The sequence below is a fragment of the Streptopelia decaocto genome (assembly GCF_964273445.1).
Source record: "Streptopelia decaocto genome assembly, chromosome: 11".
NCBI classification, from domain to species: Eukaryota; Metazoa; Chordata; class Aves; order Columbiformes; family Columbidae; genus Streptopelia; species Streptopelia decaocto.
Genome location: NC_138666.1, coordinates 19,458,947 through 19,482,904, shown reverse-complemented (window position 1 = coordinate 19,482,904; position 23,958 = coordinate 19,458,947). Strand labels below are relative to the sequence as shown.

The 23,958-nt window shown below is 42.5% G+C and overlaps 1 protein-coding gene across 1 annotated transcript in view; it reads right to left on the bottom strand.

Moving 5' to 3' along the window:
* The window catches only part of VAT1L (vesicle amine transport 1 like), a 53,800-nt gene that overhangs the window by 26,190 nt on the left and 3,652 nt on the right, over window positions 1-23,958 (bottom strand). Inside the window, exons 2-7 of the mRNA XM_082062827.1 lie at window positions 20,804-20,933; window positions 16,858-17,073; window positions 6,927-7,069; window positions 5,006-5,109; window positions 4,206-4,261; window positions 2,602-2,796 (exon numbers count right to left, since the gene is read on the bottom strand). Coding sequence (XP_081918953.1) covers window positions 2,602-2,796; window positions 4,206-4,261; window positions 5,006-5,109; window positions 6,927-7,069; window positions 16,858-17,073; window positions 20,804-20,933 — 844 coding nt within the window. The remainder of the gene's footprint in view (window positions 1-2,601; window positions 2,797-4,205; window positions 4,262-5,005; window positions 5,110-6,926; window positions 7,070-16,857; window positions 17,074-20,803; window positions 20,934-23,958) is intronic.

Genomic DNA, 23,958 nt, shown 5'->3' with positions numbered 1-23,958 from the left:
ATCACTTAACACACACTACAACACGACAGACAAATGGGAATCTAATAACCTTCTCTAAACCCTGTACTGCTGTCACTAGAATCATTTTAAAATGCAAAATCTCAGTGCAATTACAATACTATCTACTCAATATATTCTTTTAAATTCAAACGGTGTACTCCTGCAGAAAGTATTAAGAAATAGGTGCTGCTCAAGGAACCATGCTAGGCTTTCAGAACAATGAAATCTTTTTTACGCAGTTCACAGAGACCTATTAAATCAGACACAAAAGCTTTCTCTGCCTGTTCTCAAAAGCACCAGAACGTAAAGCCCTCGATTTGGGGGTCATCATGCGGGAAGCGGTCCTGTCCCACCCAGCCCTAAACAGCAAAAGGTGATACCACCATACATCTAACTCCTCGTCTTTTAAGACTCCAAAGATGCTTTTCAGCTCTGATACTCAAATGGATGTTGCAACTGATACACGATTGAAAAAAAAATTGTGCTGTAACATAGTTTTGGAAGAAAACCAGGTTTCATTTTGAATGTCACTTGCTGGATTCAAGCTCAGCTCTATGGCACAATTACTAGTCATGGATTCAAGCTCAGCTCTGTGGCACAATGACTAGTCAGAGGACAAATGGATTCTCCCATGAGCCTCCGAGAGGGTGATATTCTTCCATAGGAAACTATTCAATCATTCCTTTTCAAATGCCACACAGAGAGTCCACCTTTCTGCCACTCTCTAGTTAAACATATTTATTCTCAGTAATCTTATGGGTCAGGAAATTTCCTCAGGAAATATCAGCGGTAAAAATTGGTCATATTCGTTCAGTCTCTAATGAAGCCTACTGAGAATGGTTAAATGAAAGCAGACATTTGGAGAAAATCAGGCTCACTCGATAGGCAATGAAAGCAATCAGATGTCAGGCTCTGAAGGAATAAGGTGTTAGCGCTACGGAGTTAAAAATCTCCCAAAAAAGAACAAAAATACATACCAACCTTTCTTCAGTCTGGTTCCTCTCAGTCCTCAGCTATGACACATTTTTCTGTGTATCATATCAACCTGAGAGTCAGCCCTAAGTTATTTTTATATCCACAAAAATATATCCCCCAAATGACAATGCCCTGAATGAGTAATATCTCAGTCATCCTTGGCAATCAGTGGGGACATCTCTAGCACCGTTACAGCCCTGCAGATAGGAGCCACACATCTTCTTTGCAAATTACCAGATAGCTCATGGCAAGTGAGCAGGCATGATAAATGAGCTGTAGTTTTCTAGGCTGCGCTTTTTAACAGATGTATTTACATATTTCACAATCTAACGGTAGGGATGGTGCATGTTACTGCCAAATGTTAGATGAAATGTTATCAAACAGAAGTCTCCCAGCAAAATCCCATCATCTTGACTATTAAGATCAGCTTGCCACATGTAATTTTTCATGCTATGTCCTTGATCAAGATTATTTAAGCTATTGTTACTATTTTAATTATACTTTTCTTACTCACCAATACACAAAAAGAAGTGCATATTTACATGAGCAAAGAAATTGCATAATGACATATCTAGAGACTAGTGCACCTTACATGTTAAAAATATTTTGTAAGCTTATTAAATAACTAAATACGCATCAAAAACCTAAATCTGATCCCATTTCCGTTTGACACTGCTCTTCAAAGTGCTCTCCTTTCAGACAACAGCAGAGAATTCCATCCAGCTGCTCTTTATCACAACATCTGACTCCCCTGGGGCAGCGGATGCACCCCTGGCTGCTAAAACCCCAGGGTCCCACCAGTGGCCACCAGTGACAGCAGAGGGTCCCACCCAGTTGCCACCGGTGACAGTGTGGCCTCAGGTGGCCACTGAGAGAACATGAAGAGATTCCTGGAGAAGACGGTGCTACTATAATCATGCAGTGTCTATATACATTCATGTCTTGTCTGTTCACGTGTCCAAAAATACTTGCATTCATTTATTAGCATCTTAAGCAAAAAGGTCTTAGGAAACAGTGTTTTGGCCAAGAAGCTTGTAATTGCCCAGGCTATGATCAGGTCAGCCTCTTTACAGATTTTTAATGAGAGTTGAGCAATTAGAAAGAAAAAAGAGCCAAAACCCCCACACTCCACAAATGTAACTTGCTTTAAAAGTGATTCCTGATTTGACTGCCTGCAATATGTTTTCAGTAACTTCCTGAAAACCTCCAGGCTTCCAAGGTTTGCGAGGACACATATAACACTGGAACTAAAGCTTACATATTAGATCTTTTGCTCAGAATAGGTTTGAAGTTGTTTTCAACTATAATGTCTGCGTTTCAGGCTGCGCTTGTTGGTCACATGTTTCATGCACTTAGGAAACAGAAACAGTTGTCTAAGATTGAAAAGGCAGGATTATTAGTAGTATTTTCAAGAACTTTGCACAGAGCATTCTAAACTCCAGATATATTAGAGAAACGTGTGGATAACTCTGGATCATGGAGTTTTTGAATAGCAAGGGCTTTGGAGATGACTTGTGCACAAACTAAAAAGGAGATTACATTAACAACCATAAAACATATTTAAATCTAATCTTACATCTAACACTCCATATATTTCAGAAATGAGGAAAGAAATTTTGCTCCTACCTCTTCCAAAGCCCATAATGAATCAACCACAGGCTTGATCTTCTTATTGGTATAGAGATTTAGGAGTTTGTCCATCACACCCTTGATCAGGCCACCTCGATTCTGTTTAAAAAGTAGATTCAACAGGGAAAATCCAGCAATGACTTTGTTCTCCTCGTACAGCTTGATAGGATTTACTTTCTCAACCTGCCACCACTGGAAAGCAATAAACAACAGGGTTAGAGAAACATCTTTCAAGAATGAACAGAAAAGTTGACAAGGGAACTGTCGGGGCAGATGAGACACACGACTCATGTGGCGGAGCTGAAGCACCAGCCAAGAGAAGCACTAGGGACTGTATTTAGGAAAAAGACAAAAGGTAAACAGCTGACTGACGTGGGGACAGAAAACACAACCCTGTGTTGCATAAGATTTGCGTGTTGGAACAGCAACAGATCTGGGTTTAGGACGTGGCTCTAGAAGTGAAGAACTTGGACCTCCCTTCTTCTCCCTGCTGCTCAAAACCAAGGCAACTACACCCTGCTCAGAAGCTTCCATTCACTTTTCAACCATTATTGTTTGTGATATTTGAACAAGCCACATAATGTCTAATGAAATTATTTTCTCTCATTTAGCCCAAGAGCATCCTTGAGACCGAGATCTCGCTTCCTCAGAAATTTTATTTGAATGGGTTGATTTTTAATTAAAATTTGCATACAATTTTTATGAGTTAATTTTACAGTATAATTACATAAAGAAATTGGTTATACTTTTATTTTTAAAATTGATCCAATTTAGTATTTATGCAGTCAATAAATACCAGTACTATCTGAAAAACACTTCAGTTGAAACTGATTTTGTTGGGCCAAGCTAGCCTGCAAATTACACCCATCTGGATATGTTAATATAAACAGTAAAAAAGATGCATAGTAAAGATGATGTTGTTTTAGTTCACAAATGCACAACAATAACAACAATTGTGTTGCTACAACCATTAAGAAAATGTGGGAGGCACAGAATAGCTTCTTGCTGCAGTCGTGATTTCTGAGCAGAATTTTGGGGTTGTAGGAAGCTGAAGAAAAAAAAGAACATTTGAATTTGGGGTTTGTTGACATCATCAATTAGGAAACAAAGGCAACATCATCGTCTCTGATGTTACTTGACATGAACATGGAGAAGTGAAAAATGCATTTCCATATGGAACTTCTGAAAAGCTGAAGATAACTGGACACAAGCACCATCTGAAGAGATATATCCCTTTAATATCTCCTTTAATTCATTGCACTGTCCTGACAGATATGAGGGTCCTACAGGGTACAGTTATCCGTATCTATGGATACGATACTCTGCCATAAGTAAATAAGTAATGCAATCAAACTTCAAACTTGGCTAAGAGATATACGTCCAATAGCAAACAATTCATATGTGCACTGCACACAGATCCAGCTCCTGTCCAGCTGTTGTACCAGAAGAAAACCGCAGGCCAGCCTGCAGTCAGAAAAACGCCCTCTTTAGGAACATCAGAAGTAACAACTTAGGAGAGATGAGTGAGTATGAAGATGAAAATGCTACAGAAAAGACTGAGTTTAGAGGAAAGAGCAGAAGCGCAGCGCTGGGACACTTACTGATTTTGCAAAACTGAAGAAGCTTTTTGTCTCCCCAGTAACCATGTTAGATGAACCTGTAAAAGATGATGACATTCACACACAACTTATTACATGCTGACAAGCAGACCATTTATTATACATCATTTCCATTATTCATATTGAAGAAACAAATATTCTCCCCAGGTTTAAAAGGTACACGTCCTTATACTCTGGGAATAAATACCAAAGAGGCCAAGCTGACGGAGCCCTACAAGATTATAGGTATTGTGAGATGACAACAGAAATCTATTAATCTTCCCAAACCAGTAACAGGTTAAGTGCTGCTAGGCACCCTGACACCAAAACTCTCGTATAGCTCTCTCCTTCCCTGCAGTACAATGCCATTTGTCTCTGCCACACTGTTATTCAGCAGCGATCAGCACACAGCTGTCCTTTCACTGCATCTGCAGAACTAGATCACAGCTCCCTTGGCCATGCTGGGATTCCCATGGTGTGTAGAATGAGAGATCCACGCTTTCTCCTACACTTCTCCTGTGTCACCCAGTAACGTTTAACAGTCTGGAACGTATGTTCAGTTTCACTTCTGAATTTTTATCTTTTTTTTTTTAATTTTTAAAATTGCCTTTGTATTACGTATTGTTTCTCGATAACTTAGTTAATGATCGGCTTCAGTAAAATCCTTGATTGGAAATGGCCACATTGAAAAAGTATGATGTGGCGGCCTCCATTTCCCAAAGATTTTAAGAGGGGATTTTAAGAGATTTTAAGCTTTGAAAAGCTTTAGTTTTGAAAAATGTACCTGCCTTTTTTCCACTTACCATATAAAATGTAAGTCCCAAGTGGTTTGAGAAGACTGAGGCCTTTCCCAGTATTTTCTCCACACAGACAGTCCAAAACAATATCTACTCCATCTGTCGAGATTCTAAAAAGCAAGAAAGAAATGTCACTGTACAACGGGATGCAGAGGAGCGGTCAGCCAGCGCGACACGGGCTGATCGGTAACACCATCCTCACATCTACAGGGTGCCAGTTCTAACCTGCAACCAGGACTATCAGTTGTGCTATCACCACGCACCTCCACACCAGGAAAGAAGCACAAACTAGCTCGTCGCATCTACATTTTATCTTTTGTACCCACTGGTCCTCTGCCTCATTGGTCTATTGAGAGGTGAAAAAGTAGGTGAAAATGCAGGATCACCAAAAGGGATTTGAACAGACCTAACAGAGCAGAATTCCAGCCCTTCATAACCAGTCTCCTTGTGGTTCCGGTCACTCCGGTCTGTCACCCAGCGCCAGGGCTGCTGTCAGAACTGCCCCAGCAAGAACTGTCCTGGTGAAGGGCAGAACCAGCCAACACTGTGTAATCATAAACCCATCAGAAGTTAAAGGAGCTTTATTCCTTTTTTAAACACCAATTTCTGTTCTATCTGCACCCACATCACATACCGCTTGGGTCAGATCCGCTGCCCCTGCCAAGAGTTGGGATTAAGGTTGGCGCTGAACTCTGATTAAAGTTTTCAAGTGTTCTTTCTTGCCAAAACAATGTTTGTAAAGTGAGGATTGCTACAATTCAGTCTTCTCACTACAGCAGTTTTCCAGGGGCAACAAAACACTTAGATGTGTATAGTTCCCCCCAAGAAAGTCTATCAAAGGGCAGGAGAACCGTGCTGCAATTCTTCTGAGCTGTAAGGAAACGGCAGGGGTGTCACCTGCTGGACAAGTGCTCTCTTGTTTGGTAAAACTTCCCATCTGGAACAATTTTCCTTTGATATAAAACTTTCTTTGTGATGGATCATTTCAAGGGTTCTCCAAGCCCTTGGAGTGCTCCGGAAAGAGCAGCAGGACACACTGCTTCCTCCTCCAACACCAGCCTGCTCCGCTACCTGCTCAATGCTCTGTGATGCCCTTTCAGAGCGCTGGAGACCTCGGACCCAGAGACCTTCCAAGACCTGGCCTGTCCCCCTGTGTATGGGTAAGTCTGACAGGAAGCCCGTCACTGTGCTACCCTGGGGTGCTGCTTTCGGGAGCTGCTTGGTTTATATTCAGCTACGTCACCCGGTATTTTGACAGACACAAGATGAAGGGAAAACATTATTCTTATCTGTCTGACAAGTAAAATCAAAAAGACAGTTTTTCCTGATTTATCAATTCTAAAATTTTAGCACCTGTGTCAACATCTATATCTAAAAACAGTTAGACAAACTGGAAAACAAAGTATTTGAAAGCATGTGAATAGAAACAGACATGATGACTTCAAAAGGCAACAGGATGATTCTAATCTGAATGCAAACAAACAAAATCTAAGGATCTGGAGTTAAAACAGACATCATGTGCTCTGATATCAATCCCTGGCAGCAGATAAAAACCCAGGCAGATGGAAAAACACCAGAGAACTCCAAAACCTGGATAACTTACTGGAAGTGTCTTGGTGCGTTACAGTGAGCTACCACATATGCAGATAATAGCTAAGTACATCTTTATTCTTTTTCACTTCATGTACTTTGCTTGTAATAGATGTCCAAGTACGAACATGGGCTAACAAAGCTCATGTTGCTTATGAAGAAATAGGAAGATGCTTGTTGTCCTGTCCCTTGTAGTGGGCAGATGGAATATCTGGAATAAACTACAGTTCCCAAACTCAAAAATGTAATCTCTTCCCATAAATATGATCAGCCTGGTGTCTTCCATAGTATTTTGCCATATACTATACAACCCTTACTCAGGAAAAGAAAATATTACCTTTTTACTTCTTGAACATAGTCTGCATTTCTGTCAAACAGGTGAGTTACTGAGCCTTTGATTGCCTCATGTTTGAAAGAAGACGCTGTTCCAAAAACAGTGACATTGGGAATAGTTGAACAGAGCTGAGCAACAGCTTGACCCTGCAAACACATTGATGTGTTAATTCACCGACACAGGAATTGGTTGACAGACTTTACAACTTCCAGTTCACTCATGAGACAGCAAAATCCAAGACCAAACACGTCCAAGGGCTTCCCAAACTCCTTTCTTGACAGTGCAATGCAGTTCAGCCACAAGAAAAATACACTTGAATCAAAAGTATATGCTGAAGACAAAGCAACTGTAGGGATAATATTAATTTAATCTATCAAGAATTGTATTGGAAAAGAGTTGGTTTTGCTCTTTTAACAATGGCAATATAATTTAATGGAAATGGCATTAATTTACAAGGACCACCAAACCCGATTATTCAAAGAGCACATGAGAAGTATTTCTCGTTCTCTGCTCTGCGCCTCCTCTGCACCCAGCAGGATGCTGCCTCACAATGCCAAACTACCTGGCTCCTCTGGGACTCAGATACAGCTCTATTGCTGAGGTTCCTGCAGCACGAGTACAGGAGGATCTGGTGTAGTCGGTCCCAGTACAGTGTGCCGTTACACCACATCACTACGCAATCATCTTTTCTTACAGCTGCAAGCTGGTGTAACAAATGCTTCTGAGTAACGCAAACCTGGTTTACCTCTTATTAATAATTATTACTGATTATTCAAAATGCAGGAATAGCTATGAGTCACCCTAACAGGCCACCCGTTTACAGCCCTGGGTTTTGTTTTACTCTTAACACACTAACAAATGGAAGACAGACTTCTGGTACCCGAATTCTGCCTCCTGTTGCAACCCCATTATTCTGCTGGAGCTGGCACAGTTACATGGGTATGCCCAGAAGCAAGAAATGACACTGCCATTCTAAAAATAACAAGTGATGGAATTCAGCTGATTCTTACTTATATCTGCAGCCAAAACACATTGTTAGTAAACTGTATGCATGACCAGTAAAGTCATCCATGGATGAACACATTTCTGTTCATTCCAACCAGAAATGCTGATTATTATTACGTAAGTACCAGTAATCAGTGCTCGGGTTTTATTTACAGTAGAATAATGAGATGACCCTGCATAGCCTGGGGGTCCTGGCACCCTCACACATAACGCCAAATACAATCGCTAGTGACTATCCTTGGAGCTGAACATGGCAAGAGGACAATATGATGATTTCTATATGGAGGCATCCAGGAGTTCCAGATGGGAGGTCACTCAGTGAACAGCTGCACAGCAAGGCACAGATTCTGTGATCCTCTGAACAGACACAGAGGAGTAGGAGAAGGGATTCACTCCCATTCTTTACAGATAAGAAAAGGAACAGCACAGCAAATTGAACCACCTGTCCGACAGCTCAGAGACACATAGAGCAGGAATGGCCATTTGTAGCATGATAATCCAATACCAAACATAAATGACCTTTTCTCTTTAAAATCATCCACCATTTTCCTGGGTTGGAATCCCTGATCTCTCAGAAATCACAGGAAAATCCATTCCTGAGGGGCCTCACCTTACAAGATATCATGTCTCTTCTCATACTGCATTTCTCTGTTACTTACCATCTCATTCCGAAGCCCAGGTTACAGCCTGGGCTGTAACAGAAAATTCTCTCTCCTTTTATTAGTCACTTTCACTAGCAATTCTCTTTTCTCACCTCCCGTGTCTCCCAGAAAACCATCACCCATAGTGATTTAGGTAACTCGGTATTTTATAATGTATGCTAGTTGAGTGAAACTCTGACATTATTGATCTGTTCTCTAATTAGTTTTCTGCATTTTCAATCTTACTTGAGAAGACGAGAGATAATGAGTATATCCTGAATCAAAAACACTGAATGTTTAAAAGGTCAAATATTAGGAGTTGAAAACATGCTGATTCTTATCCTGCAGAAGACGATTAACATTTAGCAAACTGACAGCCAGATGAATAGGAGAAATGCACAAAAAACCCCAGGATGTGCATAACCTATTTTCTTCTGACTCAAACTCGTTAGTACCCCCCTCCCTGCCCCTATAGAGATAAGCTTATCTAAAACCCCAGATCACAACACTTTCCAGCTTTCTGGAGAAATTTAAAGTCTGACACTGACTCATATGACCAGGACTTTTATAATTGGATGAACAACATCACTGAAGTATTTTGAGGCAGTTCCGCAAAACATTCTTCTATGGCTTTCTGAAGATCTATTTGATCTTGACTTTCACTTATTCTTGTGCAAAATATTCTCAGCGTTTGTATTTCAGAAATCTTGGCATAAAGGCTGATACGGGACCCTTCAGGCTCTTCCCACCAAAGTGGGAGAACTGAACTCAGCCTATGAACTCAACCATTTCACTAATTTCTGTGGAATTCGAGTAAGCTGCAAACCAGCACTGTGGCTACGCAAGTCACTCTTAAATCTGTTTTCTAATCCCTCGAGTCACCCAGCTACCTCTGGATTAGCAGCGAGTGTTTAGAGGGCTGTACATTTGAATCACAAGTATGTGAGGCCCCAGAGCTCCGAGCGTCCATAGATCACAAAGGAAGCGCACAAAGGGGGCAGAACATCCCTCCCCAGCCTGCAGGGCGCCCACACCACCCTGTCCCCACATGTGTCCCCTTTGCTCATGGGCACACACGAGACCTGTGCCACCTTTTGGGATTCCAAAGCCATTCTCCTCCTAAAAACAGCTTTTTTTGGTAAAGCAGTGAGCTTTGTGTCTCCCCCCTGCCCAGACAAAGCCACATCATCCCCACTACCGGCTCCCACACGTGGATACGGAGCTGGGCGCAGTGTTATCAGAAATAGCGTGTGAACTCAAAATCTTCCCAGAGTGTTTCTAATTATGTAGGCATGATTTGGAAAATCAAAATAAACTCTTCACACAGCTGATTTTTTATATATGATGTAAATTTCTACATATAAGTACAGACTATATTCTTGCTCCCTGAACCTGGGAAAAGTAATAAGAGGTAAAAAATAACTCATTTGGACAACTAATTTAGCAGTGTTTGAAAAAACTGATAAATTGCTTCATTGAAGGGATAGACAGAGTTAAAAAATATGCCCTTAAAATGAAATTAATCTCCTTTAAAATATATATATTTTTATATACTACTTATCATGCAGAACTCCACATGCTGAGTCCTCAAAGCAATTAGTAAATTGGATTAAAGCACTCTGTGAAAATGAAACATCTCCTAATACTAGATTTGGCCCAGGAGTCTTATGTCTCTTTAACTTCAAAGCCTGTTGGATGGATTCTTTTTCAAGGTATCCTGTCAATTTATAAAACCTGTGTTGAACCTAATCTACACATATGATTATTACAGAATTTATTATAAATGGATAGGCTTATAGTAGTTTTAGATCCATTAGGAAGACTAATATTTCCTTTCCTTCCTTTTCCTTTCCACCTGCAAGATTGGAAACATCTCATATCAAGATAATCACATAAAAACCCCCCAGAAAAGTAGATTTTTAGGAAGAAACAGTGCAATAGACAGTTATGTGCACTTCAACAATTTTAAAGTAAAAACAACCAACCAACCAACCAACTTGAGGTTTAAAAGTCAACATAGAAAGCATAAATAGAAGAAAATTTACTGATTGAATTAGCTTATTAATACTTATCAGTTTCACTGGATGAAATATAAATAAGGGGTGTAAGTCAGCGGATTTCCAAAAGGGTCTGACCTAAAGGCACAAGCCAGACCCCAGCGTGACGTGGGAGCCGCGCACTGAGTTACAGCACTTCTAGTAATACATGGGCATACTTTCCAGAAATCATCTGTTTTGCTCTTATATATAAACTGAACCCATCTTTATAGCAGGAGAGAATGAACCATCTAAAGGATACCACCTTGCAGAACTACGTCTATTAGAACCAATAACATCAGTAAAAAGATTATCATTTCTATGATATATTTGTGCAGCCCAGTGGTGCTACAGCATTTAAAATAAAACCATCCCCACTCAGTCTTGCACCAGAAGCCTGTCTGGAGCTGAACGTGAGGAGAATGCACATTGCCAAAATGCCTTGATGCCACACAACCGCATCTGAAGGTGGTACGCGGTACACAAACATGGTAAGAAAACGGCGAGAGGAGACATCGACTCATCTGGCATCAAGGAAAACTTTTCCCTGGTGTTAGAAGTCCAGAACACACAGCACTCCAGCTCCTGAAGGTGTCGTTTTTCCAATTACCGCAGAGGAAATGGGAAACCAAACGCTAAGATGAACATTGCAGAGTGAACAAACTGAGAAGTGATTCTCGAACAAGCATAAGGCAGCATCTGCTGCAGTCAGTGCACCACAAATAAGTTTTGGAGTAGACAGAGAGGGGAAAGAAGAGTCACCATGAGATGACAATCTCTTGTACTCTCAAAGTCTCCTATTTTCTGCAACAGTTAGTGGGGTGTGTTTTTCCCTACCCCCTTGCACAGCTGTGCAGCTGAGGTGCATCCAAACCTCAGGGCTGCATCTCCACCCGCTATAAATCCTCTTCAGTGTAGTGGAACTACAGCACACAGCTGAGATCCCGGCTGTATCCCCTAACGCTGGCCCAGAGGACACCAGCTCTACCTGAAAAGGCAGCACAGCCAAGGAAGAGTTAAGCGCTGCCTGTCTGTGCTGTGACTTAGCAGGGGATCCAGGTAAAGGACACATCCCCGTCAGCCTTCAGAGCTCTATGCGAGCTCATTTGATTCCCTTCCTTGGCTGCTGGAGATGAACTAAGAGGAAAGCACTTCATCAAAAGCAGAATGGCTATGAACTGCTAATAGGAAAATAGCAACTGCAGTCCTGGGAGGTATCGGGTAAAGATTTCAACAAAGTGGGAAGTATAAATGACATTGTACAGTGTGCCGGCCAGAACCATCACAAGAGTGGAGTAAATTCTAATTATTCCCGTTCAAGAAGGACTGACTCACACACGAGTGCTATTTAATGTGCTCCCACCTGCGAGGTGCAGACAGACCTAAATTCAGTCTACCCATACAATGCTTAAAAGGACCAGGAATGCTGTGAGACCTATTTTAAAAGTCTCTGGCTTTCATACCAGCTTAGTGCTGCTTTGCTGCCAGCCAGCTCGGAGCCCAGGAAATGTGTGACCAAGGAAACAGATCTCTGACCTTACAGAAAAGGGCTATGAAGCATCAAACCTGCTTTCAGTCGGAAAAATACAGGCCAAGGACAAGCTTGATTCTGAGCTCGTTCGAGCCACATACACAAATACATCCCACCACAGAGATCTGAAAGAGGTGCCCCAAGAGGAAAGAATAGCTAATTTTAATTAACGAACAAAGATACATTAACTGGCCACAAATGGAAGTCTGGAAATTGAGAAAAGTTTCCCAACAAGCAAGTCAGAGCAGATAGAATTTGAAGGGATAAACACATATAAAATTTCTTCTTAAAAAAATAGCTATTTCTCTCGAAAGTGTTCTTACACGCTGCCTGTGATAGCAGGTGACTAGATCTACCAAGGAGTGCCAGTTCTTTGTCAGATAAAATATCACCACTTCAGTGATTCAGTTTGGAACGTGTCCTCAAATATTTGCAATTTATGCAGGGGAGACACAATATAAAACGAAGGTTCCTGCCAAGCAGTAACCAGTCCTGCCAGGATGACCCAAAGCTACTGCCCCAGATTTATCCTTCAAATCCAAACATGAGAGCTGGATCTGTAACTTACTCTGCTTGTATTTCCTGTGCTGAGCCTGAAAGGGAAGGTCAAATGACAGCTTCGGGACGGCAATCGATGCTTCTGCGTGAACAGCAGCTTCATTTTAGCCTCTGTAAGATGAAAATACTAGAGAACTGGCTAATCTGCCTTGCAGCTGAAGGGTTAAGTGGCGAAACTGAAGTGTTTACACAATCTTGGGGAAGTTTTGTGCTCTAAATGTTCACAATAGGAAACACATAAAAAGCAAACAAATAAGCAAATGGGCAAAATGGCTGTCTCAGATCTAAATTCCTGAGAATTGATTTTCCAGGTAGACACCACAGGGATAGAGTCTGGATTTATTAAAGCTGGAAGAGAAGAGCCTAAGGTTTTTTTTGCCTTGTTTTTCTGGTGCTGGTTTTTGTTTGTTTTAATACAACAGTCCTGTATTGATACTAACTCAGCTAATCCAGGATACAGTTAACAAGTTTATATCAACAACTTTAAGAGCAAGTCTATAATGTCATACAAGCCTGTGACTTGCACTGAATGCAGTGACTTCCACAGGCTGCATTTGAAGCACTCGTGGCCCGGAACAGCAGCTCAGCCCGGCAGGGTGCACGCTACTGCTCCCTTCTCTCACTGTATTTCCTTCAGTCTCCACTTTGCTCCACTTGAAAATAGACGTGGGAGTGTATTTGTGAAGGGAGCTACTCTACCATTGTCTTACAGTCATTTCAAATATTAATTACAGCATTTTAGAGCTAAGATGGGCCAATATATGTCCTACAGTATGTCATACGTTCTTGCAAACTCTTATTTCTGAGGATTAATTTTGGGAAGTCTCTGAAGTTCAGTGTCAGCTGCCTTTCTCCTTATTTTAGCAATCTGTTCAGAAGGGCACTTAAGCATTTGAACTCCATTTGCATTATACATATCTTTTGTTAATTACCAAACTGCCCTGCTCTTGAACATAACGGTTTAAGCAGCAGCGTTCAGCATCTTGCCAAGCAGAGGCTTGACAGAGCCCATGACAACCCTTGTCAGATCTTGGCCGGCAGCAGCTTCAGAAATGACAACAGAATGCATTGCAAGCTCTCAATTCTCACCGCAGTCTGACTGAATCCTGCAATGGCAACCCTAAGCCTGCACCGTCCTACTTAGAAGGCCCCTAAAATTTCTCCAGCGTGCTCCACTGTCCAGGTTGAGAACTGATGGTCAGGCTCTCCTAACTGCCCCCCGCTCAAGAGGGCAAAAAGAGACAGGACAACCAAAGCAACCTCCAAAGCAGCCCCTTTTCCAAACAACCCAGATCAACGAGCTGGCCGTAGGAAGCAAAAGCAAACACAATCTCCTCTTTCAAGCCCCCTTTCTGAGCGCTGCAGCAGGTCCTGCTCTTCAGAGGGACGCCCCAATGCACCGACAGCGTCAGCGCTGAGGCTGAGCGTCCACCCCTCTCCTGGCTCGGGGGACAAGGTGCTGCCCCACAGCTTTCCCACCTGAACACAGAAGATCGCGTGATGCCCTGACCGCTCAGCTGACGGGCAGCAGGGAGGGTACGCGTTTGGTGCATGGAACAGGATCCAAGGCTCTGTCATGAAGAGACAGGGACGTGACACTTTTTTCAAGATAAATCATCTTGGTACATTTCCTTTTTCTCTACATCAGCTTCTGATGTCTCCTGCAACTTCTGGATATAAGGAATCTGACTTATCTAAAGCATCGTGCCAGACATTAAAGGATACTGTCATTCCACAGGCACAGGCGGGAAGACAATTGCTATAGTTACTACCAAAAATACCTGTAAACCAAAATAATACCACATAAACTGAGGCAATACATAAGTAATAGTCCTAGAGAATTTGGCCTGACTCAGTTTGTTGCAAAAGCTGCAGGATCCTATTAAAGGGGACTGGGGAGCCAGAACAAAGAACCTCACAAGCACCTTTGAAGCAACAAGTTCTTTTTCATAAACTGCCTGAAGCAGCTAAAGTAATGATCTTGCATAATGAGAAAGGAACAATGACAAACTTCTAGTCCCACAGGGAGCCTATTGTCTCACTGAAGTATTCTGGAATTTCTATGACATTTCGAAACAAACTGGATAGGTTTTCTACTTGCTGAAAGTGGGAATGGGCCTTCTATCTGTTAAAGTGACAGCACAGAAATACTCCTTCCCATAGCTTTTTCAGTGCTAGTTTTCTGTTATATTAACTAAGAAATTTGTGAGAGTGATTTGCTTGACGGAGGCTGTTAAATTTTTCAAAGGATTAACAGACAGATTATTAGAGAGGTTTAATAAGTAATACAGACCTCTCTGAAATCTTTACGCCTGGTCGGTAGAAAGGAAAAAATTCCATGCATCTCCAGAGTGATATTTTACCTGCAAGACCTACCAAGGAATGGGAAAAGCCTTTCTCTTCCAATTCTAGTTACACATGCTCTTCCCTTAGAGCAACAACAGGCTGCACGAGGCGTCCTCCCTGGTGACACGGCCACCAGCACCCTGTCCCACAGGCACCAGCCCCAGCTCCCTGCTACGTGCAGTCCCCTGGTCACACACGGACCCACACCAGCCACTGGCCAACCGGCCGCTCCTCCTGCAGCCCCGCTCTTCCCCTTGGAAACTCTGCTTTATTTAACTACTGAGCAGGTGATGGATCTGGGTCCTGCTTGACCCATCGTGGCGTTAGCTCCGGGTCCCCAGCAGCCACGGCAGAGGAGCAGGCAGGAGCTGCTCGCTGAGCACCTGCGCTAAGCGGGGAAGCCAACAGTTCTCAGCACAGAGGCTGGACACGCGTGAAGAAGACTATGTGAGAGTTGGGAGAGCACTAACAGTGCTTCGAGAAGAGAAGAGAGAAATAATAGAGGCGAGAGAGGTTAGAAAAAGAGAGAAAGAAATAAAGATATGTAGCAAGGACAGTTTATCTTAATAAGGAGGAGTTCATTTTCTCTGGGCACCTGCAGATGCACCAAGATTACTTCTGGGTGTTTTGCTAATCCTGTCTAGTGTCAGCTGTGCAAATGGCCTGACAACTAAAGCTGAGCCTTTGATTCCTGTAGAATGTACAGTCCCCGTGAATACGTGGCCTTGTGCTGCTTTAACAGTCCTAAATTCCACACGAAAAGATTTAATATTAAAGAATAACAAAGTCGGCCATAACGCTGTAGGTTGTAGTGTGCCAAAGTATAATGCGATTATAAATTCCATTCATTTGCAGAAGTATTCCAAGAGGACCATTTATTGCAAGTAGGATTATCGTTCACTAAAAATACTTCGTACAGGGAACTCATGAATTTATTCTTTTGATTGCAGCCTTTTGTATTAGAACCTGAAAGAGGGTCTAAGGGCATAGAATTAGGGATAAGGTGTTTGGGACTGCCCACCAGACCCCAGCAGACTGCAGATTATTAGTTTAGCATAAATAAGGCCTAACAGGAGTAGGGCAGAGGCACTCTGGTTTGAAAGGCTGGGATCTGCTGATGTGCCCAGGTCACAAAATCCGTCTTACGGAAAAGGACTGCATCATTTCAAATAGAAACAAACTCCGCTATCGGTATCTTCAGATTTTGCACAAGCTTAAATATTTTGTAAAGGAAAAAGATTTTCCTCCAGCAATGGGCAACACAAAACACTGACTTATTATTTCACTGTATGACCTGGTATTCCACCCAATTTATTCCACTCTTGCTTTCCCCGTGCAACGCAACACCTCTTCACTAAGGATCCAACCTGTGCAGGCAGCAGCTGCCACTGACTCAAACCCTGCGTCTGCACATCTTCCCTGGCATTGGCATGATAACGCTTTGCATTGCTTTCAACCCCTCTAGAACAAAGCTGGAAGAGGGGGGAAAGTTTCTTTATTTATTCCTTTCATTACAGCCTTTTACACAGAAGTAGTACAACGTGCATGAGTTCAGGATGACACCTGCTCCTTGATCTCTGACAAGCCATTAGGAGGTTTTGGGTAGAGTTTATAGTCAGAACATCTTTATTTCACCAAAAGCTCCTGCCAGCCATTCAAATCGGTGTTTTTATGGGAAAACAGATGCAGTTCGTCCCGCCGCGATCCCTCGCACAGAGGAGTCTGATACCAAACCAAACTGCAGAGCGTGGATCGTTTCAGACATAAGGACGCAGACTGCTTCAGCTACTCGGTGACAGAAAAGTAAGACAACTTACCACTCCGCCTCCTGCCGAGTGAACCAGCACGGACATGCCTTCTCTTAGGTTGGCAACCTCAAACAGCATCATGTAGGCAGTTACAAAGTTCATGGGAAACGCAGCAGCTTCCGAGAAACTCATGTCATCTGGGATCTTGTAGACAAATTCTACTGGGGTACATACTACTTCAGCCCACGCATTGTAGTTTACAAAAGCCATGACTCTGTCTCCAATCTACAAACAAGGAAGAAAACAACGTTGAGGATACTGGTTGCAACTGGAACTGCAGAGAGCAACTTGTAAGACGTGCAACTCTCCCATTCAAGCTGTGGGTCAGTGACCTGTTGTGATGATAATGATGCTCTGCATCTTTGGCAAAATAGCAGTTACCCTGCTTAGCTTTGGGCTTTTCAGATAAACACAATTAAAAAGAGTGAAAGTTCAATTGAACAAAGATATCTGAAGTTAAAGCCACCTCCTCTTTCTTGCCATACTGCTTCCCCGATGGAGCAGTCTTCATCATCGCCAACACAGATCATCTTTTGCTAGTAGAGCTCCCAAATAACAAATGGGGCTGTACACCTGTGATGAGTTTCATTTTGCTTTCTCAGTCTTCACATTGATTCAGACCTCCTCTTCCTCTCTGTGCATTGAGAAAGGGAGGCCTTGTACTCTGCCACACTGAGCACATGAAATGGTTCAGGAAACAGTCATTTAGAAGATAACACCATCTGTATCCACTCTCTGCAGTTTTATTATCTTAATAACCGATTCTCCCAATACATTTCCGTGATTGCCATTTCTACAGCCATGTGTCAGAGCAGAATCTGATCCTGCAACTTCAAATAAGCCGCCTTTAAACATCAAAAATATACCTCTGGATCCTGAGGCACTACTAAGCCTACAAAGTGATTTTGATAGGATTTAAAGGAGCAATGAAATATTCCCTTTGAATGCAACATTCCTCTACTAGATTTCTTTGGAAAATTTATAGCAGTGAAAGGGTATTCCACTATGGAGAAATGAAGATTTTATATTAGTATTACATACAGGGGGTTGCTCATAGGAACCTTTCAGAGGTCCAGGCACATCATATTCATACATTTGGAGACAGTGACTCCGCACAGGTGGGCAAGAATAATAATGTGGGAACTGGAGCTCTGAGGCTCCTGTGGGGCAGAACCGGACCTGGAGAGCAGCACGTGCGTAACTGCAGACACTGGTCTGCTGGGGCTGCCATGGGGAGAAACAGCAGCAAACACGGGCACGACTCCTACCAATGCTTGAAAATGCCTTGTCCCCAGCAACACCTACACATCTTTTACATTGCCTTACACCTCTCTGCCTTTCTGCAACACATCAACAAAAATAGCATCCTTAACAATATGAGGAGCTCTTACATGGAGCCGCAGTGTGATCAGGCAGGAATAGCATGAAACTTCAGGACTGCATGTTTTAAGTAAAACTAAAAGAAGTTCTCCCCCCTAAATATCTTTGCTTATCTGCCTGATATTCTCTATCTTACATGCTACTAATACCCACTAACATTTTAGAAATACTATGGCTTGTTCTTGGACTATTTAAACTACATTCCACAGCAATGGAATAAAGCACAACACTTGTACCTTCAGGCGAATGTTTACAGCACAAGCACATTTTGGTCTCCCAAGTACTTGTCATCGATGTAGCTTTGTGATATTGCGGGTTTGCTAAACGCTAAGGTGCTACTGACAGTTCTGAAGAGTTTGTCTCTTTCAGAATGAGGATGCTGAAATAGAACTGTCATTCCAATTTCACTGAAATGCCTCCTCCTTTTGAAACACACATTCAAATTAACAACGGATCACTGGTAACCACTCTGTGGCTCCCTTTTGCTGGTCGAGTCTAAAATCTAAAGGCTGCTAGGACTAATTAGTGAAGCTGTTATTATGTCCTATATCCTTGCAAACACAGATAAACGATTACCAATTTTACGACACTGTACAGAGCCGAGTCATCATGTCAGATTAGGCCTTAGCTCCTGAGAACCATCCCCACAACTAGAGAGATCAGGTCTGATGCATCTGAGCTTGGTAGGAATCAGCTTTTTATTTTAATGGGATAAGGAATAGTCGTTTACACCATTATTCCATTAAAAAAGGCTTTCTTTCAATGTAAAATATGTTCATACACATCTCTGTCGAAATGGACTGCCATTCAATGCCACCATTTGTCATACAATAACACAGATACAGCAAATGAAGACAATAAATGGCTGGCAATATCTCAGGTAGTGCAGACTAAGGACCAATAAGTCACATTATTCCATAGCATGAAATCCCCACAACTTCCACGTGACTTGAACTGAAAGAGATCTACAAAGGGAAATAAAGTCAGAAGACGCAGGGTGCAGTCTTTGCCATTCCTGCCATCGCTATGGCCAGGGGTCCCAGCATACGTCAAGGCAACAACAAACATCTGGCGTGCTCCTAATTCTGCAAAGAAATCCAAAGAGAAACCAAGAGAACCTTCCTGCATCTTCCTCACGGCCCATTCTCCTGTTGGCGGGCTCATACCTGTGCAAAGCATTGTGGTGAGTGTTGACTCTTCTTCTAGATCACTCAAGCACTACCATGGCTATACAGGTTTTATGCAAAAAATAAAAGATCACAGTTTGTTTCAATTTCAATGTTCTACGGTCAAAACAAAGATATAACCTTAAAAGAGACCCAGTATGTGCAGTCAGGTGCAATGTTATTCAAACAAGCACCATATGCTGTAGCCTCATGATGCCCTTCAGAAACAGCAAGAACTTTTACACTGAGAATGCTGACCTAGAGCACAGACTTTCTACACACTTTTCACAGAATCTTCTTTGGTACGGAGCATAACTATAAACCACAGGCACTAGAGCGGAACAACTGCAGCAGAGTTTTTCCAATAGCCAAGTTTTTGGTTCAGCTATTGTTTGTCACAAAAAGCATCCAAGATTACGACTTGTTTCAAGGCAGAGATGGGGCAGGAGGGGTGAGGTGGAGAAATGGCCTAAGAAGAGCTCATCGCTGGGACCCTACTACAAACTAAATTGGCCATTATCTTCTCAACTGAGAAGTTTTACAGCTCTTCTGGAAGAGCAAAAATGTTACCTTTAAAAATATTTTAGGTAATTGCCTTCTTAAGATCAAGATAAAATAGGAATTCGGAAATCACTTAATGACATGACTGACTCAGCAAATGGTGAAAAAAAATTTGAAATAAAAACTTCTACTTAGGAGAAATGTGCAAGATTGGAGGGAATATAGATGTTTAACATCAATAACGGAATAGGAGATAGGACAGACTGCTGTGTATATGTAATAACAGCTACCGAAGGGTACATTATGCCAACCAGTTATGAAAGCTTTATTATACACATTAATTATGTGTCATTTATCACTGTTCTGGTAGGTGAAATAGACCCTTTTCCTGAGTGATCAGAATAAGTCATGTACCCAGAATTAGTCCCAGTTTTCTCTGTGTCTCATGAACACATGTGGCTGCAAGAGAAGCGCTTGTTGTAGATGAGGGTCTCCTTAACTCAAGATCAAAAGTTGGAACTAGTACCAGCAGTGCATGGGCTTTGAGGAACAGAGCAACAACGACAGCAAACATGGCCAAGAACAGAAACTTCATCAGTTAACTCAATTTCTTCTGCTTTCTTAAAGCACATTGATCACGCTTTCCAGTTGCTGCTCAGCCATCAAGACACACACATGGCACAAGGGACTTTTCAGGAAGGATTTGAGGGAAATGACAGTGGTGGCTTTAGAAACTAATTCAAGCGGTCATTCTCATGCTTGGGAAGCAACAAGGAAAAACTGCCCTTTCAAATCTTAACAAGGTGGTGAAGGCTGGTGTTGCTGGCAGAACAGAAGGGATTAGGGACAACACACTCAAGTGAACTGGTGAGTATTTAGTCTTGCTCTGCAAACAAAGGAAGTATTACCTCAAATCCTTTCACGCTATCTCCAAGAGCTTCCACAATTCCAGAGCATTCAAACCCAGGAACAAGTGGTGTCTTAGGAGGGTTGTCGATATTCCCCTGTCGCACCATCAGATCAATAAAGTTCAAACCACTGTAAAACAGAGGAAAGAAAATAAAATCAAGACTATTACCATTGATCAAAGCAGAGAAGGAAAACTTGACCTGAGTGATGTGAAAGCCAGACAGCTCCAGGGCAGCATTAGAAAGCTGAGCCCCACAGCGCCAGAAGGAGCCAGAGACACTCACATTCCGCACGGGGGGAACAGCGCGACGTCGCCGCTGCACACGGGCAAGGCAAACACAGTGTCAGCAGCCCCGGGGCTTACAACACTGTGCCGGAGACACAGAAATTCACCAAGGCCACTTAAAAATTCATACAGGGAAACATGATTTCTATGAGTGCATTACTAGCTAGCAAGGGAACCCAGTTCTGCTTAAGAAGAAAACTGCAAACCTCACACATTAGAGATGTTTCAGGCCAAGAACAACCTGATGTAAGCGTTCTGATCCCTGATGTAAGTGTTCTAACTCCAGGAATGAATCTTGTGTTCATCCTAGGCAGGTGTGCAAACTTTAGCATGAACTCCTTCAGTGTCAGATAGGCTGTGGTTTTAAACTGTTCCTCCTGGATCACTTTTGTTCAGTTTTGAAAAAGTTATTTGGGTTTTTGGGGCTCTGAGAGTTGCTGCTTAGAAAGAAATACCAGTCTTCCCTGGAGCGGCAGTTCTGCAAAAAATATTGAAGCACCTTTGCTTTGTGTTTTATATGCTATCTGATTTTATTAAATAAAATGTTATGGTTTTCTAGGCAGCCACAAAAAAAAAAACCACCCAAACACACACACACGCAAAAGCCCACAAAACAAAACCAACAAAACAAATCACCAACAGACAAAAAACCCACAACAAACACAAAACAAACCACAAAACCAAAACACAACCCCAAAGAGGCACCGTGTTTCTCTAGGATGTGCACATACTGATTGCTGGCTCGAATGCCATACACACAGTTAAAACTTGTAAAACTCCTAACTCAATATGCTTCAGCATTAATCCCTTGTTCCAAAACACAGCCCCGTATATTTTGTTGGCCAGAACAGCTGCACCCTAACTCCCCAGCTCTGGAGCTCTGCACACAGCCAGTCCTACCCGCACATATGGTACCAGCAACGGCTGGGATACATACAATTACTGATGTGCACAAGTGTTTATGAGCTGGAGCTTTAGTCAGATACTAATCAAGACACACGCAGATTGAACAGACCCAACAAAGAGAAAAGGCAGAGTAGACACCCAGCGTAAGCACAAAGACAAGACAGCATTCATGAGATGTAGGTCACGGGGGCGAAAAAAGGGAATCCCACCAAATGTAAATGATTTGTAATTGTGGCAGAGGGTTTAAGGGCAATCGGAACCCACAACTTTTAGCTTTAGTAAGATCACAGATTATTTTTTTTAAAAACATGACTTTAGAAATCTAGCTTGAGAAACTCAGGATAAACATTTAAAATTATAAAGAAACACAACCAAATTAGAAACAAACAGACAACCCCCAACAAAACCACCACCACCACGTTCATCACAAAGCTCATCACATCAGCCATCTAGAGAGTTAGGAGGGGTTGGGCAAAGTTAAGTTGGGAGCTCTGAAGCCATTTCAGAAAGGCCACTCCTCATCCAGCAGCTCAGATCGCTCTCTACGCTGCCACCGTGATGTTGATAATGAAAGAGGAATTGTGAACAACCACACGCCTGCAAGGCAGCCAGCATTTGGGGGAAAAAAGAAGAGAACCAAACCAACAACAACAAACTATCCAACCCCCCCAACCTACATGGCGGCAGCCACTGTCTGAGTACATTGACTGCAGTGATGATCTGGACCCATCCTTCCCCGCTGTGATGTTTTACGGAAAGTGTCCCTGTCCCCGCGGGAAGGGCAGCTGGAGGGCCCCCCGCGACACGGGAGCCTGCGTGGGGACACGCGCTGTGACGTCACAACACGCAGGTGACAGACAGACAGACAGACGGCTGTGACCACAGCTATTTGATCATGGCATTTGATTACACCGCTGCAGCTCTTCCTAGAACATTCATTCGTACGAAATAACCTGTCACTTTTTGAAAGGGCATATCTGCAGCTTTGCATCTAATGACATAATCTGACCAGTTCAGTTCGGTTCTAGTTCTGTTGCTCTGTCATCCGTCTCTAACAAAAGGCAGCAACGTTAAATAAAAAGGGAAGTTCATCTCTACTACACGGAACTCACAAGACTTGATACTAGAACAGGTGTGATAAGGAGAGAAAAACCACTACAGAATGTATGCAATACCTAAGTCACATGTTTTCATCACTTTAATTACTAGGTGGAACATAGTGTTGATTGACATTTGTAATAATTTCTAGCCACTTTCTAGAGAGTTTCTTCTTCATTCACTTCATCTTTAATCTCCGCTGGGTCTAGTGTGGTCACATCCCTGTCACTCTGGTACATGAGTTTGCTTCTGTTCTTTGCCACTTTCAAAGAGGGACAGAAATAAGTTGGTTTATCTCACCTGCCAAATTGGAACAAGCCTTATCAACACCAGTAGGCCTGAAAGCACAGTTATGTTGTATCATAAAAATCAGCATTTTGATTTGGACCTGGAGGGTCCAGTTTAGTAACTACGGCCAGTTTAGTAACTATGTCCGAGCCACCCAACCTTACCAAGTCCTTCACCGAGATTTGAGCTGGAGCAGACACAGGCAAAGGGAAGCCTGGCTGCACAGAATATCACAGGAAAATATATCTCATGAAGAGTGATGGTTTTGGAGAATAAGCACAATTTATTTCTGGTACCAGTACAAACCAGCAAAGCCTGTTCTGGTTTGCAGCTGGAGAACGCGACTCCTGAACTTTAAGGGTACACGCAGAGTGAGGAGTGTAAATGCAAAGCGATTCAGTGAGAAAAGGTGCACAAGTTCTTGCAGCCCTGTGGTTTTTATCCTAAATCAAGAGCTGGAAGCAAATGAAGATAGGGAAGGATATGAATTACCAAGATCAACACACTGACATAGGGATCCAAGAATCTTTCTGTGAAAGGGCAGGGACAGTGGTGTGAACGACACAGGCTGGACTG